The sequence below is a fragment of the Vipera ursinii genome (genome assembly GCF_947247035.1).
Source record: "Vipera ursinii genome assembly, chromosome: 5".
In the NCBI taxonomy this organism is placed as follows: Eukaryota; Metazoa; Chordata; class Lepidosauria; order Squamata; family Viperidae; genus Vipera; species Vipera ursinii.
Genome location: NC_139518.1, coordinates 6817693 through 6835031, shown reverse-complemented (window position 1 = coordinate 6835031; position 17339 = coordinate 6817693). Strand labels below are relative to the sequence as shown.

The following is a 17339-nucleotide window of genomic DNA, read 5'->3' as shown; positions in this document are numbered from 1 at the left end:
TGATTAGGATTAGGATGGGGGCTCCAGCATGAGTCCAAAAGCACAGAAGATGACACCTCTGGTCTTGGTGACCGACCCACATTGAACCACTCTTTAAATTGGAAGAGATCCGGAGAAGGAGATGAGAATGATCAGGGATGAGGAACTAAGATCTCTGGAAACTGCAGAAGCCAGAAATATTTGATCTGGAGTAAAGACAAGGAAGAACATGCTATCGCTTTCTGAAGACCTCAGGGGATGTCCCCCGAGAGAACTTAAGAGGTCGTCTTCTCTCTTTCCAGAATGCAGGATATGGACCAGGGAATTTAAATTACAGGAATTTATTTATTTATTTATTTATTTATTTATTTATTTATTTATTTATTTATTTATTTATCCTTCCGAGGTAGGTAAAATGAGGACCCAGATTGTTGGGGGCAATTAAGCTGACTTTGTAATAATGCCGCTTAGGGGTGTGTGTGAAAGCCCTAATAAGCAGGCATATACATAGAATGAAGGCTACTGCTAAGTTTGTAAGCCGCCCTGAGTCTTCGGAGAAGGGCGGGATATAAATGGAATTAAAATAAAAATTAATTAATTAATTAATTAATTAATTAATTAATTAATTAATTCGGTTTATATACCGTCCTATTCCCAAAGGACTCAGGGCGGTTTACAAGGCAAAATTTAAAAACAATCCAATATAAAATTAAAATAAATTAAATTAAGTCTAGCTGCAAAAATTAAATCACAATTTAAAAATATTAAAGCCCTCAGTCCAGACCAGATAGCTCAAAGAGCCAGGTTTTTAGGTCCCGGCGAAATGAACGAAGGTTGGGGGCAGTCCGGAGTTCCGTTGGCAGTTGATTCCATAGGGCAGGCACGCCCACAGAGAACGCCCTCCCCCTGGGGATTGCCCGTCGGCAATCCTTGACCGGCGGTACCCTGAGGAGGCCCTCCCTGTGGGAGCGCACAGGACGATGGGAAATTGACGCTGGCAGCAGGTGCTTTGACCGAATGCTAGAAGAATCTTCTTCATAGTAAGAGCAGACCAGCAAAACCAACAATCAGAAGGGTGCTGCCCTTTCCTTTATTGGATGAATTCAAGCAGAAGCCAAGCCTCCATTTGGGAGTGATGCTGTCACTCAGATGCCAGTACGAATCCTGAATCACTTGGAGTCGATGGTCTTCTTTTCAACTCGACAGTTCCCAGGTTCTCTGAGAACCAACAGAGGAAATACGGGAGGTTGAGGTAATGGAAAGCAAAATGTCAATTCCATTTAGCTTGTGTGATAGCTTGTTGACACATACAAATGATTGTTGCCTTCAGGGACTTTTATGCATGTGTGAATAGTCACACTCAGATTCCAATTTTCCATACTGGTAGTCCTTGACTTACAACCATTCAGTGAACGCTCTGTTACAACAGTACTGGAAAAAGTGACTTACAACCAGTCCTCACACTTATGACCCTCATGGCATCCCCTCTGGTCACATGATCAAAATTGAGGCACTTAGCATCCAACATGTATTTATGACGTTTGCAACACATCATAAATGGAGTCATTAATCATCATTTGTGACTTTCCCAGACAGATTCCAAAAAGCAAAGTCAATGGGAGAACCCGGATTTGCTTAACGGCCACATGATTCACTTGACAACTGCAGTGATTCACTTAGCCACCGGGGCAAAAGGCTTCCGGTTCACGCGCGTGGCGCTTCCAGATGTGCAGGAACAGTCTGCTTCCTGCAGTCCATTTCTTTCTTTTTTGGAGGACCCTGAAAAGGGTAAAAAATCACCCTGGAGGGGAAATTACTGAGAGGAGGACTTCCCTGTGATTGTGAAAGGGCGGCAGCCCTCTGCTGGAATCCGGGATCATCTCCTTTGGCCCGAAGAAGAGACCGGCCATAAAGATGGCTGATCACTAAGCCACTCCCTGCCGAAAGCCAAAAGCACTATCTAGCACTAAGAAGCAATCTGGAGGACCTGGGTGAGCTTTTACCTTTCCTATTCCCTTAACCATTTTCCTGTGGGACTTTCCTGAAAATCTCCTTCCCCATTTTTGGAGAAAACGGCGAATATCTACTTTGGGAACAAATCTTAAAGCCTCAAAACTACAAAAGAAACTCAATTAATTCAGCAAAGAAATTAAACAATTTCATCTGTATTTACTAAAAAGCTTCTATTTGTTGCTGGGGATCCACTATCCTATCTTCTCTCTAAGCTGTGAATTAAGGAAAAAAATTGGACTAATCCTACAAGAGTTCTATATTAATTTGGAAAAAAAAATTCTTACATTGCATCTTATATGTTATTGATGACATCTTGTGGCGAAACCTGGTACAGCAAGTAAAAATTTTTTCTGTTGTGAGAGCTGACTGAATAACAGAGCTCTCCTTGACACTATGCTTAAAGATAAGTGTGGGAACACCTGGCACTGAATACAACTCTTCAGGAGATGGAAAATCTTTGACTATTATTAAAACAGCCTCCATGGAAGATTTAAATGCAAACAACAACAAAATGGATGAATACATCCCACCACTTGATTATAAACTGATACTGGACACGATTTTGGAAATGACAGAGCAAATTAAAGCCAAACTGCAAGAAAACATTGACAACATAAAGCCATCAAATCAAATTTTGACTTTAAATGAGGAAAAGATAATTCAAAACCAAATAGAAGAAGTGGAAACTAACACTAAAATAGGAGATCTCAAAGAACAACAAAAGCAACCTACAGAAAACCTTAAAGTCCAAACTTTAATGGTAACTACAAAACTTACAAGCCAAAAAGCAACAGCACCTTAAGAAAGCAACACCAAGAGTGAAGACACTAAAGGCCTTCAAATACACTATATTGAGAATTCAATTAATCAAATGACAACCATAATATCAGCTACTACTTTCTACCTAACCCAGATAGAATTGGAAGAGCAAAAAGATTTGACTGATTTAATGACAACTATATTATAAAGGTAAAGGTAAAGGTAAAGGTTCCCCCGCACATGTGTGCTAGTCGTTTCCGACTCTACGGGCCGGTGCTCATCTCCGTTTCAAAGCCGAAGAGCCAGCGCTTGTCCGAGGACGTCTCCGGGGTCATGTGGCTAGCATGACTAGACGCCAAAGGCGCACGGAACGCTGTTACCTTCCCACCGGAGTGGTCCCTATTTTTCTACTTGCATTTTTACGTGCTTTTGAACTGCTAGGTTGGCAGAAGCTGGGACGAGTAACAGGCACTCACTCTGTTACGCGGCACTCGGGATTCGACCCGCCAAACTGCCAACCTTCTGATCGACAGGCTCAGCGTCCTAACCCATTGAGCCACCGCGTCCCTTTTAACTATATTATATCAACCATCAAAAACTGAATTATCAAAGCAAAAATACAATGGTTACAAAGGGGACATCTTCCTTGCAAAACTGACATTTGGATACGCTCCCTGGATTCAAATAAGAGGTATAGGAAGAAAGGAAGATACATTTGAGAATTTAAAGATGCCAAGAGGGAAGCATGATTGACACAAAAGGAAGGCAAGAGTTAGATTTAAAAAACTGAACTTGTTTCTCTTTTGAGATTCCTAAAGATAAAAATATCTTTCTATGGATGAAGGGGAATCTCTAAAAAATATAACTGATTTTACATTTAGCTTTTAGATCTGTAAAGGAAAACAAAAGCAAGCTTTTAGAATATAACTCTGAACTATATTATAGAACTTGGAATGACATATCAAAAGATAGCATTTTAATAATTGATGTACGGTCAAGATGACTTATAGAATATTCAGTGGTTACTTTTGAACTATAGTATAGAATCTAGAATTTTATATATACAAGATAGTATTTTAATAATGGTTGAACGGTTAAGACAAAAAATATATTTCTAATAACTGGTGATTTGTTAAGATGAAAACTAGTCTTTAATGGTAAAACATAAGAATGTTTTGTAATGAACAATATAAGTTTGTAGACAAAAGAATTATTCTTTATTGAAATAGGGAATTGTGGGTTACCCCAAAATTAAGCTTTTTCCTATATACTATAGGCCAGACATGTCAAACACAAGGCCCGGGGGCCGGATCCGGCCCGCAACGTGGTTTCATGCGGCCCGCGAAGCCATCCTGGAAACAGTGAGGGAATGGCCCCCGCTGCCTTGGCCCTGGCCCAGAGACCCTCCTTCTGCCAGAGACCCTCAGATCTGTCCCACTCCTGCCCAGGCCCCCATAGGCACCCTTGATGTGAACGATGTAGAGCTGGCCACGCCCACCCAGTAGGCCATACGCACTCTAGCCACGCCCACCCAGTAGGCTACGCCCACCCAGGCCATACCCACCCGGCCCCCTGAGGGCAACCGCAATGCTGATGCGGCCCTCAATGAAATTGAGTTTGACACCCCTGCTATAGGCTATTCTAGAATATCCTATTGCAATTAGATAAAATTTAAAAACAGGATATTGATATGTATTAGTGAAAATATATTTTGAATTTTATTAATTGACTAGGTTACGACTAGAAGTGTACTAGCTTGCTTATTTTGACTATGTAATAACTAAGGGAATTAGAGAGGGCATCTCTGTTGATGTAACCTGAACTATTTACAACTCGTCATTTCTTATTTTAACTACCCAACCACCATATTGTTTCACAAACACATCTATATGTAAATATTAAAAAATCAATAAAACTTGTATATAAAAAAGAGGTCATAAAGTGAGATGTGACTCACTTAACAATTGTCTTACTTAGCAATGGAATTCTGGCCCCAACTGTGGTTATAAGTTGATGACTACTTGCCCCAAAGGTGCTTTTTCAAGAGACAACTAGACTTTCTTATTTTTTCCTTTGAAGACCTTTCACTTCTCATCCAAGAAGCTTCTTCAGCTCTGACTGGATGGTGGGGAATGGAAGGATTTATACTCCTTGCAGACAGCTGGTCATTTGCATTCTTTTAGAGAGTTGTTGAGGCCACTTGGAGATTTACCTGTATCCTCAGGGTCACCTAAGTAGTGCAAATGGGATTGGAGCCTTCTTATTTATTTGCCTAAGGCAATCCACAGATTTGTCCGTCTCTTTAAAAAAAAAACAAGTAAAGGTTTCCCTTATCCAGTTAAGTTCAACTCTAGGGGACAGTGCTCATCTCCATGTCTTAGCTGAGGGACCCAGCTTTGTCAGAAGACACTTTCATGCTTATGCGTTCCGCATGACTAGACTCCGAGGTGCATGGAACACTGTTACCCTCTGTTAAGATATTTAACAATTTAGTAGCTGGAGCAGTGGGGCTGTGCAGTGAGCCTGAACACACAGTTGTGGTTGATTGGTCAGAGAGTGCTGGCTCCTGCGTGAGGCAATCTATGCTGTGATTGGTTGATGTAGGTGCGGAGGGGAGTTTCCCTTTTCCCCCGCCTTTTTTCTTTTGTGTGCCCTGTTTGTTCTGTGATTTACCTCATGATGCTCCTGTTTGCCTGACTATCTTGTTTGCTGTAAATATAGATGTAAAATATATTTATTTATATAAAACTACAAATTTGTGTCAGCATCTGACTTCATTCAAGCACCTGCTGCGTAATTCCCTGACTATGAAAAGTCCTCAGAATGTAAGATCCAATGCCCATTGTTAAGATATTTAAATTTAGTAGCTGGAACAGTGAAGGGTTGTGTAGTGAGCCAGAACACACAGTTGTGGTTGATTGGTTGGAGAGCGCTGGCTCCTCCGTGAGGCAATCTGCACTGTGATTGGTTGCTGTGGGTGTGGAGGGGGAGTTTCCCTTTTTCCCCACCTTTTTTCTTCTGCATGCTGTGTTTGCTCTGTGATTTACCTCACGATGCTCCTGTTTGCCTGACTGTCTTATTGGCTGTAAATATATATAAAAGTTCGTGTCAGCCTCTCTGATTTCATTTGAACACCGGCTGCACAATGCCCTGAAACCTTCCCTCTCTTAGTTACCTCCAGTTCTCACAAAATGACCGGCAGAAAGACCAAATACCTTTCTTTTATTTATACCCAGTTTCCCATTTTTGAGCTACAGACTGTGGCTGTACGTGGTCTCTAGAAACCATGGGGAGTAGATCTGAGAGACAATCAATTGTGGCTTACGACTTACAATGGGAAATGGGACAGGCAGAGGAAATAAGTAAATCAATGACTAGAGAATTGACACACGAACAGCATTTAATGTTAATTACATGGAAAGGAAATCACAGGTAATCTTCATCCTGGCTCCACCCACTCTTTTGGGGAATGCAAAATTTGTAGGCCATTGAAAAGCCAAGTGTGGCTGTCCATTGCAGACAGGAATGTCCATGAATAATGGCCCCCCAAGTCAAGATGATGGACCAAAAGTCAGGATGACAATCATTACAATGTCAATCATCTTGACATTTTGGACCATAACCAGTGGACATCTCTCGTTGCAGAGCCTTGGTTGCACACAGCGCAAGCACAGTTAGTAGAAAGTGTCAAATCCACCAGCCTCAGTCGAACTGAATTACAGTACATTTTTAAAAAAGAATAAAAGCAGATACCAAACACTCATACTAGATACAGGTAGTACTCGACTTACAGCCACAATGGAGCCCAAAATTTCTGTTCTTAAGTGAGACATCTCTAGTAAGTGAGTTTTGCCCCATTTTTGTCACAGGTTTTAAGTGAATCACTGCAGGTGATAAGTTAGTAACATGGTTGTTAAAGTGAACCTGGCTTCCCCATTGATTTTGTTTGTCAGAAGGTTGTAAAAGGGGATCATGTGACCTCGGGACACAGCACCGGTCATAAGTATGAGTCAGTTGCCAAGCGTCTGAATTTTGATCATATGATCCTGGGGAATGCTACAAAGGTCGTTAAGTGTGAAAAAGCCGTAAGTCACTTTTTTTTCCCAGTGCTGTTGCAACTTTGAACAGTCACTAGGCGAACTGTTGTAAGTTGAGGACTACCTGTATGCCAAAAGAAATCCAGGAAGGCAAGGACAGGAAGAAACAAAGCCGTCGGAAGCAAGGCACAGAAAAGAATGAGCAAAACACAGCCCGATCAGGTAGAACCACCTTTTTTTTTAATGAATTTACAGATACAAAGAAAACGAAACAGACACTCGTACCAGGCCGGGCTATACATCGGGAACAAGTTGGGTGAGAAATAGTGACACACAGAAACAATACTGTGCATTTGGACTGGGACACAGGAATGCAAGGATCAGAGAGGTTAGGGCGAGGGAGTAAAGAGGAGGGTGATGCCCTAGGCTTCTTCAGGCATCAAGGGGGAGGCAAGACAGGAGTCCGTACAGAGATTTTGGGGGGGCGGGCGGGGTAAGGAGGGGTACGTGCGACAGTGCCACCGAATGGACTGGTGTTGCACAAATGACGCAGGAGAAGATGGGCTTAGCAAGGGAGGTTCTTGAACGAGACATGTTTTTGTTCCCTCCCCATCTCACCCTACTTCCTAGCGGCCTTCGGGTCTTCTGGTGAAGAGCGCCTACTCACCCATGACCACCTGTCTAGGCTTTGCTGCACTTCAGGTGGATGAGTCATGGTGAGACTGAACTCCCCTTTCATCTCTGAGCCAATCGAAAGCTCTCCAGCCTTACCAGGTGGTTGGGGGGGGGGGGAAACCCAACCTTTCCAATCTCCATGAAGTCTTGGAGATCCTGGAATAACTGGACACTAAGCCACCCCATGACTAGTTATTTAGTTCCCACGCGTAGTTGAATTAGCCAAGACTTCCCCCAATAGCATCCCTACAACCTCTCCTTTCCTAGAAGAACCTCAACTGTTGTGCTAGACTAGTCCTTGGTGGTCCTCCCACGAATCGCATTCCTTCTTCTCAGATCGAAAGAGCTATTTTGGACAATATGCTCTGTAGACATTGAGAAGGGGCTGCCGCAAAGAAGAGGGAGTCAGCCTGTTCTCCAAAGCACCTGAGGCAGAACAAGAAGCAATGGATGGATGCCAATCAAGGAGAGGACCAACCTAGAACGGAAGAGAAATTTCCTGACAGTGAGAACAATCAGTGGAACAGCTTGCCTCCAGCTGTTGTGAGTGATCCGTCACTGGAGGTTTTTTTTAAGAAGAGATTGAACAACCACTTGTCTGAAATGGCATAGGGCAGGGGTAGGCAATCTCGGCTCTTTTATGACTCATGGACTTCAACTTCCAGAATTCCTGAGCCAGCTATGCTGGCTCAGGAATTCTGGGAGTTGAAGTCCATGAGTCATAAAAGAGCCGAGGTTGCCTACCCCTGGTATAGGATCTCATGCTTCAGCAACGGGGGTGGACTGAAAGACCTCCAAAGTCCTTTCCAATTATGTTATTCAGCTCCGGATTTTACAAGTTTCAGTAACCCCACCTTGTGGGAAGTGTAATTTACAAAGAGTTGGGCCATAGCCAGAATAAAACTAGGAAGAACTTTATCCCAATGTCTTTCGAAGACAAGCTTCCCAAACCTTTTCCTCCATTACACAAAATCTCGTTTCAGAAAGTTCTTTTTATTGTTGATCAGAACGTCCTTAGTTAAAGGTCCCCGTCATGACTGGGTAATAGATTTGTGTGTCATTACTCAGAGAAAAACCACATCTACCCAAGTATGAGTAATTTATCCAAGTTTGGGAAGCACTGTGTTAGGAGACATCGAGACAGCAACTACGGTCCTCAGGATGTGGTCTCAAAAGTCCAGAAGGCAGTAGTTTGCATTTATGTCCGTGTGGTCAGAAAAGTCAAGATGGCAACTGCAATGACACAAACAAATCAGATCTTCAATAACAGCAAGGTGGCCACCTTGACTTTTACAACCGCACCCTGTTGACAAGCTTGCTATTCAAATCTTTTTATCCAATATTCATATGCAAGAATATTGGTGCTGATGGGACTTTTTCTGGGAAAACGTACCCAGTAGCTCTCCAACTGATTTAATCGTCCTTCCTTCTGCCCCCAAAAAACTTTGCTAAAACTTAGGATTTGGACAACCTTAGGACAACCTTAGGATTTTATCTCGGCATTCTCAACCCTTTTACCAAATTACAAATTCCCAGAAACCTTTGAAAAAAGCTGTGACAATTCCATCAGGATAAAACTCATTGGATCCTTCGGGGGATGATTAGCTCTCCTTCACTCGGTGCTCTCCGGAGCACGGGTGTCAAACTCACCGTGTCACATGACGTGTCGCAACATATCGTGACTTTTTTTTTTGCATTGCCGGAGCTGGGGCTGGCGCGGCCTCCGCATGATGTAACCGGCCTGCGGGCCAGCAGTTTGACACCTCTGCTCTAGAGTTTGGAGTGGGGACCTAACACCCCCAAATTCCCAACCAGCAAGGTCAAAGTCCTTGTTATCTCAAGATTCAGGGAGGCCCGATCCCAGCAAACCATGATTGCAGATAAAAACCATCTATACCGTCCCTGCAATGATGACTCAGCATTCGTGACATCGCTGTGACTGGTTGGTGATGTTGCACCATCCAAATCCACTTAAGGTAGGTTTGGAGAAGAGGTGAGAGGCCAGAAGAGGCCATATGGAAGAGAGAGAGAGAGAGAAAGACGCTCACGCTTCTCAGCTGCAATCTCTTTAAGATGTGTGGATGTCAACTCCCAGAATGCCCCAGCCAGCCAAGACTGAGGCATTCTGGGAGTCGAGGTCCACGGATCTTAAAAGTGACTGAGGTTCAGAGCCACTGCCTTAGAGCAAAAGGGAAGAGGTATAGATCATAGTATTCCCAACCTAGATGGGCCACGATGGGAGAGCAGAGCAGGGGATAGGGTACCCTAAGGAAATCCATCCATCAAAGGGCACCAGATCCCGGAAAGATGAAACATGGAGACACACGTACAAAACAAGGTCATGTGGACTCAGCTCGCACTCTTTGCTTCCTCTCCAAAGAGATGGGGGAGGGGGGGAAATGGAGAAAATCAGCGCACACTGGGGCATCCCCACCCCACCCCCTATCCTCCCCCCCTTTCTTCCAATGGGTCCACAGTATAAAATCTGAGACAATAAAGCCAAGGATTGCCCTTTGGGCTGGGGTGGATTTTTTTCTTGTTTTTTTTTCTCCTTTTTTTTTTTAAAAAAAAAAGCATAACAAATCGCACATTCTTGTTGCATTTCACTTCCCGTTTCAGCTCTTCGCCACAAACCACAGGAGCCAGGTTGGGAAAAGGGGGGCATACAGGTAATCTCGGAAGTCTGACGAGTTTCGTAGTCTGAAGAAGAGAAATGATTTTGGCTTGAAAAGAGCGTTAGCCATGCCATCTGGAGAGCGCACAAGGGTACCTCTGATTCCCGGGGCACCACGGCTGGATTTCGCCCAATGTTCCCCCCCCTCAGATTTGTGGTGACTCCCACCAGCGTCGCCCTTCTTCGCTTGGCGTCCTCACCCTGCCCCGAAGACATTCCCATGCAAAGGAAACAAAACAGGCCACGAGAGAGGAAAAGAGAGGAAAATGCAGCAGGCAAAATCCACGAAGCCATTAAGCAACTCCTGAGGCTTGAACAGTGGCATCGGAGGGCACCGTGGCGCTCGGGAAGGCGCTCAGGAGGGGGAGCTTTCGAACCCGCCGCTCCCTGCCCACGCTGCCTTCATTCATCCAGAGGGGGAGGAGCCATCCCGCTGAGACAACTGACGGGCCGTGGAACTGGGTGGACGAAAGGTGCCATGGAGCGAGGCAAAATGGCAGGTGAAGCATGCCACGGAACGGGACGGGATTCACGGCTCGTTGGCGCCCTGCTCCGGGTCTCCCTCGACCTCCTCGCCTTCATTGTCGTCGAGCGACACCACGCCAGAGGAGGCCACATCGGAGACTTTTCTCCGGACCTGGCAGCTGTCCCCGTGGGCTTTGTAGTCCTTGCACGGAAGGCCCTCCTCCTCGGTGGGCGAGAGGCAGGACTCGGTGAAGGACATGGAGTACATAGAGTCCTGGCACTCCAGTTGTGCCAGGCTCCGGAAGGCACATTCCCCGGCAGTCTGGGTGGGCTTGGAGAGCAGCGTGTCCTCCCCGCCAGACACGGAGCCCAGCAGTTTGGCGGCAAGTTCCGAAGGGGAGCCCAACTCCTTGAGGAGGAAGCTGTCGTCAAGGCTGCAGAGACTGGAGTACAAGGTCTCCGGGGAGATGGTGGACTGAGAGGATTCGCTTTCCGGATCGCAAGAGCCCTGTCGGGAACTCAGATGGCACAGGCGGCTGTGCAGGAAACCCTTCAAGATGGTGCTGGTGGGGAGCTGGCCCACTGCATCTGCAACACAACGACCAAGAGGGGAGGGTTTAGCAACGCAGCATTTCAGTTTAGTGAAAAGAAGCACCAGGGGGTGACAGGAATAGAAATGCTCCACTGTGGAAGGCAGGGGTCTTCAAACTTGGCCCTTTGAGGACTTGTGGACTTCAACTCCCAGAATTCCTCAGCCAGCAACACTGATTGAGGAATTCTGGGAGTTGAAGTCCACAAGTCCTAAAAGGGCCAAGTTTGAAGACCCCTGTCCTTAGAGGTTACACCATGTGGCTAACTTTCTTTGATATGCAAATAGACCCAGGTTTGTCAGCAGCTAAGTGTAAGGCTGAGGAATTCTGGGAGTTGAAGTCCACAAGTCCTCAAAGGGCCAAGTTTGAAGACCCCTGTCCTTAGAGGCTACACCATGTGGCTAACTTTCTTTGATAGGCAGACAGACCCAGGTTTGTCGGCAGCTAAATTGTAAGGAAAAGAAAGCTTTTGTTTGCCTCAGAGAACACAGAGTGCACACTTTGTCAACACACATGTGCCAGCTGAGAAGGCTCTTCGTGGACAGAAAAAGCTTCTGGAGGCCCAGAAGTCCTTCCTGTGAAAGCAGGGGTGAGCAGCTGAGAGAAGCAGGATTTACAAGCTTGTCTGAAAGGGCAGCTGGAACACTAATCAGAGCGGCCAAGTGGCTAGATCCATGTTTAGAGCTTTTCTCCTGCTTGCACCACGCAAGTCCTTGAAACATCTTTGTTTTTTCTGCTATGTCCTTTGCGAGGTTTTTTGGGTTGTTGTTTTTTTTTGTCCTATCTCAAGCCTATGAGCGAGAGGGGTGATTTAATCGTGGTGAACTGGATTGAGACAGTGCACTGTGACGGGATATGTCCCTCAACAGGGGGCCAAGCTAGCATGGTGATTGTTTATGTTTATGTTTATTGGACTTATATACCGCCCTTCTCCCGTAGGACTCAGGGCGGTATATAAGTATATATTGTGCAAAGCTTGGTTTGATCATTTTGCAGGATGGGTCTCCTCCTCCTCCTTCCTCATCATCCCCTCCTCCTCTCCTTCATCCCTCCTCCTCTTCCTCATCTCCACCTTTTCCTCTCCTTTTTCCCTCCTCTTCCTCCTCCTCCTCCTCCTCCTCCTCCTCCTCCTCCTCCTCCTCCTCCTCCCTATCTTGAGGCTGTTAAGAGGATCTTCTACAGCAGGGGTCTTCAAACTTGGCCCTTTTATGACTTGTGGACTTCAACTCCCAGAATTCCTCAGCCAGCTTTGCTGGCTGAGGAATTCTGGGAGTTGAAGTCCACAAGTCATAAAAGGGCCAAGTTTGAAGACCCCTGTTCTACAGGAAGAAAAAATATGTTTTTCCCTGCAAATGGTCCTGACATCTGGAACTCTGAAGAAGCCCCATTGTGCAGGGGTTTAAAAGGTGTTTTTCTCTCTCTCTCTCTTTTGTATTTTGCATTTTGAGACACTAATAAAACAATTCAGTACCTAAAAGAAACTTTCCAGATGCAGAGTGCTAGATTTGCATTGAGACCTAGATTTTGGAATAAAGTTAAGTGGATCTCTGTTTTTTTTTTCTTCTTCACCTGCTTGGTTGGGTCTGCAGCCTCCAGGTCTAACACAGCTCGGCACGGCCAACTCACCGTGACCAACTCACCACATCAAAATCGCTGTGGGACAACTTGGCATGGGACAACTCGTTGCGGGACAAGAGTTACACCAGGGCTCTTCAGACTTGGCCCTTTTATGACTTGTGGACTTTCACTCCCAGAATTCTGGGAGTGGAAGTCCACAAGTCATAAAAGGGCCAAGTCTGAAGACCCCTGAGTTACACTAATATCGAAGGAATGGTAGAATAGAACCATTAAAGAAAGGATGAAAAATGAAATTGCGAAGGACAAAAATTGAAATATTTTTTAAAAATTACTTTAAATACTTAAATTGAATTGTTGAAGTGTCCCACAGCGAGCTGGCCACGGCGAGTGGTCCTGCTGCAAGTTGGCCACGACGAATTGGCCGTGGCGAATTGGCCGTACCCAGTTGCCCCATTCTGGCAGCCTCCGGCTTGCTTTCAGCTTAATGGTGACACCACGTCTCCTCACTTACCAGCTGCTTGGGCAGTTTCACCGGAAGTGGAAAAATCTTCATCGTAAGACTCGTCGTTGGAGTCATCCCCTTCCACAGATGACCAGGCTCTGAGTTTGGCTTCGGCGATGGCAAACTGTTCGGCTACACCTAGGGAGAAAGCAGCGTTGTTATTTAGAGGAGGTGAAACACAGGATGGTGGAAGAGCCATTATGAAACTTCAAAATCCATGCTTTGTACCTTACCGAACTGGAGTGACAAGCTGGGGAAAGATTAATCTAGTAGATTTTAGACCTCCAGCTGATTGATAAAAGTTGGAAAGCCATCTGGGAGAAAATGTTCCATAATATAGATTCATAGAACATAGAATAATACAGTTGGCAGGGACCTTGGAGGTCTTCTAGTCCAACCCCCTGTTCAAGCAGAAGACCCTATACCATTTCAGACAAATCGTTCTCCAGTCTCTTTTTGAAAGCCCCCGCAACTTTTAAAGGCAAGCCATTCCATCGGTTGATTGCTCTCACCATTAGGAAATTTTTCCTTACTTCTAAGTTGCTTCTCTCCTTGGTTAGTTTCCACCCATTTTTTTCTTGTCCTGCCTTTTGGTGCTTTGGAAAATAGTTTGATCCCCTCGTCTTTGTAGGAACCCCTCAAATATTGAGACACTGCTATCATGTCACCCCTGTTCCTTCTTTTCATTAGACTAGACATGCCCAATTCCTGTAACCCTTCTTCATATGTTTTAATTTCCAGCCCCCTAATCATTTGTGTTGCTCTTCTCTGCACTCCTTCCAGAGTCTCAACATCTTTTTTTTATATTGTGGGGACCAGTACTGGGTGCAGTATTCCAAGTGTGGCCGTACTAAGGCTTTGTGAAATGATACTAATACTTCACGTGAGGTAGTCCTTTACTTATGTAAGAAAAGAGCAAGCTGATCCGGAAGGTGGGGTTAAACATGTCATTAGTGTGGAGTCATTTCGTTGCCCCATGAGTCCTGAGGCCAACCCTCCCTTCCATTAATTCCGTTGACCCTTATCTAGCAGCCATTCAGATTTGACAATTAATTGACTAAATTCTTGCATTAGAGGTAGCATTAGAGTAGAGTCTTCTGTACCTTGAACTCAACTAATGTTTCTGGTTATTTGCACCTGGTATTAATCTAGAAGAGAAAAGTTTATTGTTGCTGTGCATCATACTAAAACCGCACCTACCCCATTGCCGGCAATGGGGGAAAAGTTGCGATACGTTACGCAATGTCACATGACGTCGCGAGTTTGACATGCCTGATCTAGTCGGTCACACTGACTATTCAAGTGTCATGGTTCTGACAGATGAAACTCTTCAAAAGAACTTTGAGGCATTGTTTACCTTAAAGAATCTTTTATTCGAGAAGCATAATATCGGCACTACATAATCGAAGCCAAAAAACCAAATTCCCCTCCCCTGGGCACAAAGTAGCAAAGCACAATTCCCTCCTCCAACTAACAGTCATAAATCACATTCCCCAATTAGCTTGAAACGCGGGCTCCCTCCTCAGCTCTCCAGCCCGCCAAATCGTTATCCGCTCTGGGCTCAGTAACCTTGAATTCCCACGACTTGAAATTGTTGTCATGACTAACTGGACTCTCATCCACATGCCCCCTCCCAGCATCCATCAGCTCTAAAAGCGAAAGAGAAAAATGAATGCCTTTCCATCTGTTGTCAAAGCAATAACACCCGATGTTAGCAGCATTGACATCAAGGTTGGCAAAAGAGAATATTATTGGAAGAGAAAATCAAGTAAAGCTACTGTGTGGGTTACAGAATTATAGAAGCTAATAGTTATTGACTGTTTTTTTTAAATATAGACCCAGACAACACGCTGTTTACCAAATATTAAGGTGATTATGTAAAAAAAAATCAATAAAATATATATTTTTTAAAAAAGGATCTAGTCGGTCACAGAGGGCTGGATTTAAATCTCTTGGGGCAACACCATGACTACGAACCCACCTTCCAGCTCAGCTTGCTCTTCTCCTACACTTCTGATCATTCATTTAGCAACCGTTTGAAGTTACAAGAGTGCTGAAAAAAAGTGAATTTTGATGGGTCCTTGCCGTTACGACTGCGGTTGTGTGATGACAGGACAGTGTCATTGGCAAAAGCCGCAGTGTCGTGGGATCCCCATTTGGGACCTCCCCAGCTGGATTCCGACAAGCAAAGTGAATGGGGAAGCTGGTGGGGAAGATTGCAAGTCGTGATCCTGCGGTGATTCGCTTAACGACCGCTGCAAAAAGAGTTGTGCAATTGGCTGTGGTTATGGGATGGCTCACTTCATGCCTGCGCCACTTAACGATATCTGTTGTGTTTGTAAGTTGAGGACCACCTGTAGAACCATCGATTCGTTGCCGCTCAGATTGGCCCCTGTTTGCAAGCGGCGGGAATGCTTTGTTCCATCAAGCAGGCATGAGACCAGCAAGCTGACCAAACCAAGACATTTGCAGTCATTTGTTTAAGGATGCGAAGTACAAGACGATCAGAAGGACACACTTATTCCAGTGTTTAGAGTAATTGGGCTGCAAGAAAAAGCCAACTTCTATGGGAAAACTCTCCTAAGGAATAGGAAAACTGGAGGAAGCATGATTATTATAATTCTATAATTATAATAATAAAGAATAATAAAGTGCCTTTTTCCCCCTCTTTAGCAGGGCCTATGTGCCTTTAAGGGATGCGGTGGCTCAGTGGGTTAGGACGCTGAGCTTGTCGATCAGGTCAGCAGTTTGGCGGGTTGAATCCCGAGTGCCGCGTAACAGAGTGAGCGCCTGTTACTCGTCCCAGCTTCTGCCAACCTAGCAGTTCGAAAGCACGTAAAAATGCAAGTAGAAAAACAGGGACCACTACGGTGGGAAGGGAACAGCGTTCCGTGCGCCTTTGGCGTCTAGTCATGCCGGCCACATGACCACGGAGACGTCCTCGGACAAGTGCTGGCTCTTCGGCTTTGAAACAGAGATGAGCACCGGCCCCTAGAGTTGGAAACGACTAGCACGCATGTGCGGGGGAACCTTTACCTTTACCTTATGTGCCTTTAACTGGAAGCTTCCTGCCTGCTGCCTTTCAATTGTATTGGTAACATAATTTGAATTCCAGCCAATGGGCAAGCTGTCCATGAATTCTGATTGTCAAAATGGGATTATCTTTATTACATTTTTAAAAAAATCTTTCTTAATTATATTATCGACTTTGAGTGCTTCTTAGAACATAAATTTAATCGCCATAGATCAACTGTGGCGACATACAAGAATGACTAAATAAATTGAACTGGAGAGTGGCAGTCTAAGCTGCTGTCCCCAAAACAGGCCGCAGTGCTGGGGGTTGCGTTTTGTTCTGGTCACGCTGATTAGAAAAATAGACTCCTCTGTTTTTCTCAAGCTCTTTTTCTGAGCATCCCCATTTCCCTTATGCACATAAGGACTGGATTTCCATCACATCCCAACTTCACTTAGATTACCTCTCCTTCTGAATAATATTGTGGGCCATTTGAAAGCCTTCCTTTCCAAAAAGACACCCTCCTTTTCAGGCTTACTTTTATCTTCGCAAGGGGTTGCCGTGTCCTGGGGTTGCCGTTGGTGAACTTTCCCGGCCAGCTTCCGACAAGCTGGCTTCGCTGAACGACCGTGTGATTCCCTTAACAACTGCGGTGATTCGGTTAACGACCGTGGCAAAAAAGGGGATGTAAAAGCGACTCACTTAACAACCACTTGGCTTACCAGATCCTGGTCCCAATTGTGGTCATAGGTTGAGGACTAGCTATAGTGGAGAAAGCAACAGGCTAAGAACTGGGAGACTGAGCTGCAGTGAGTTCTAGTCCTACTTTAGGCACAAAGCCCTGCTGGATGACCTTGGGCCAGCCCCTCCCTCTCCGTTCAAGGAAGAGGAACAGCCGGGTAAACCACTCCCGAAATCCCCCCAGGAAAACTTCAGGCAGGAAAGCCAACTGGGTGGCTTTGGGCCAATCACCAGGAGACGGTGAGTTCTAGTCTTGCCTTAGGCAGGAAAGCCAGCTGGGTGACTTTGGGCCAATCACCAGGAGACGGTGAGT

At 45.1% G+C, this 17339-nt stretch overlaps 1 protein-coding gene across 1 annotated transcript in view; it reads right to left on the bottom strand.

Annotated features, from left to right (window-relative positions):
• Positions 1-10666: 10666 nt before the first annotated feature.
• The window catches only part of FAM131A (family with sequence similarity 131 member A), a gene marked incomplete at both ends in the record, with an annotated part of 76532 nt that continues 69859 nt past the window's right edge, over positions 10667-17339 (bottom strand). The window contains 2 exons of the mRNA XM_083364864.1: positions 10667-11190; positions 13282-13410. Of these exons, the coding sequence (XP_083220990.1) occupies positions 10667-11190; positions 13282-13410 (653 nt within the window). The remainder of the gene's footprint in view (positions 11191-13281; positions 13411-17339) is intronic.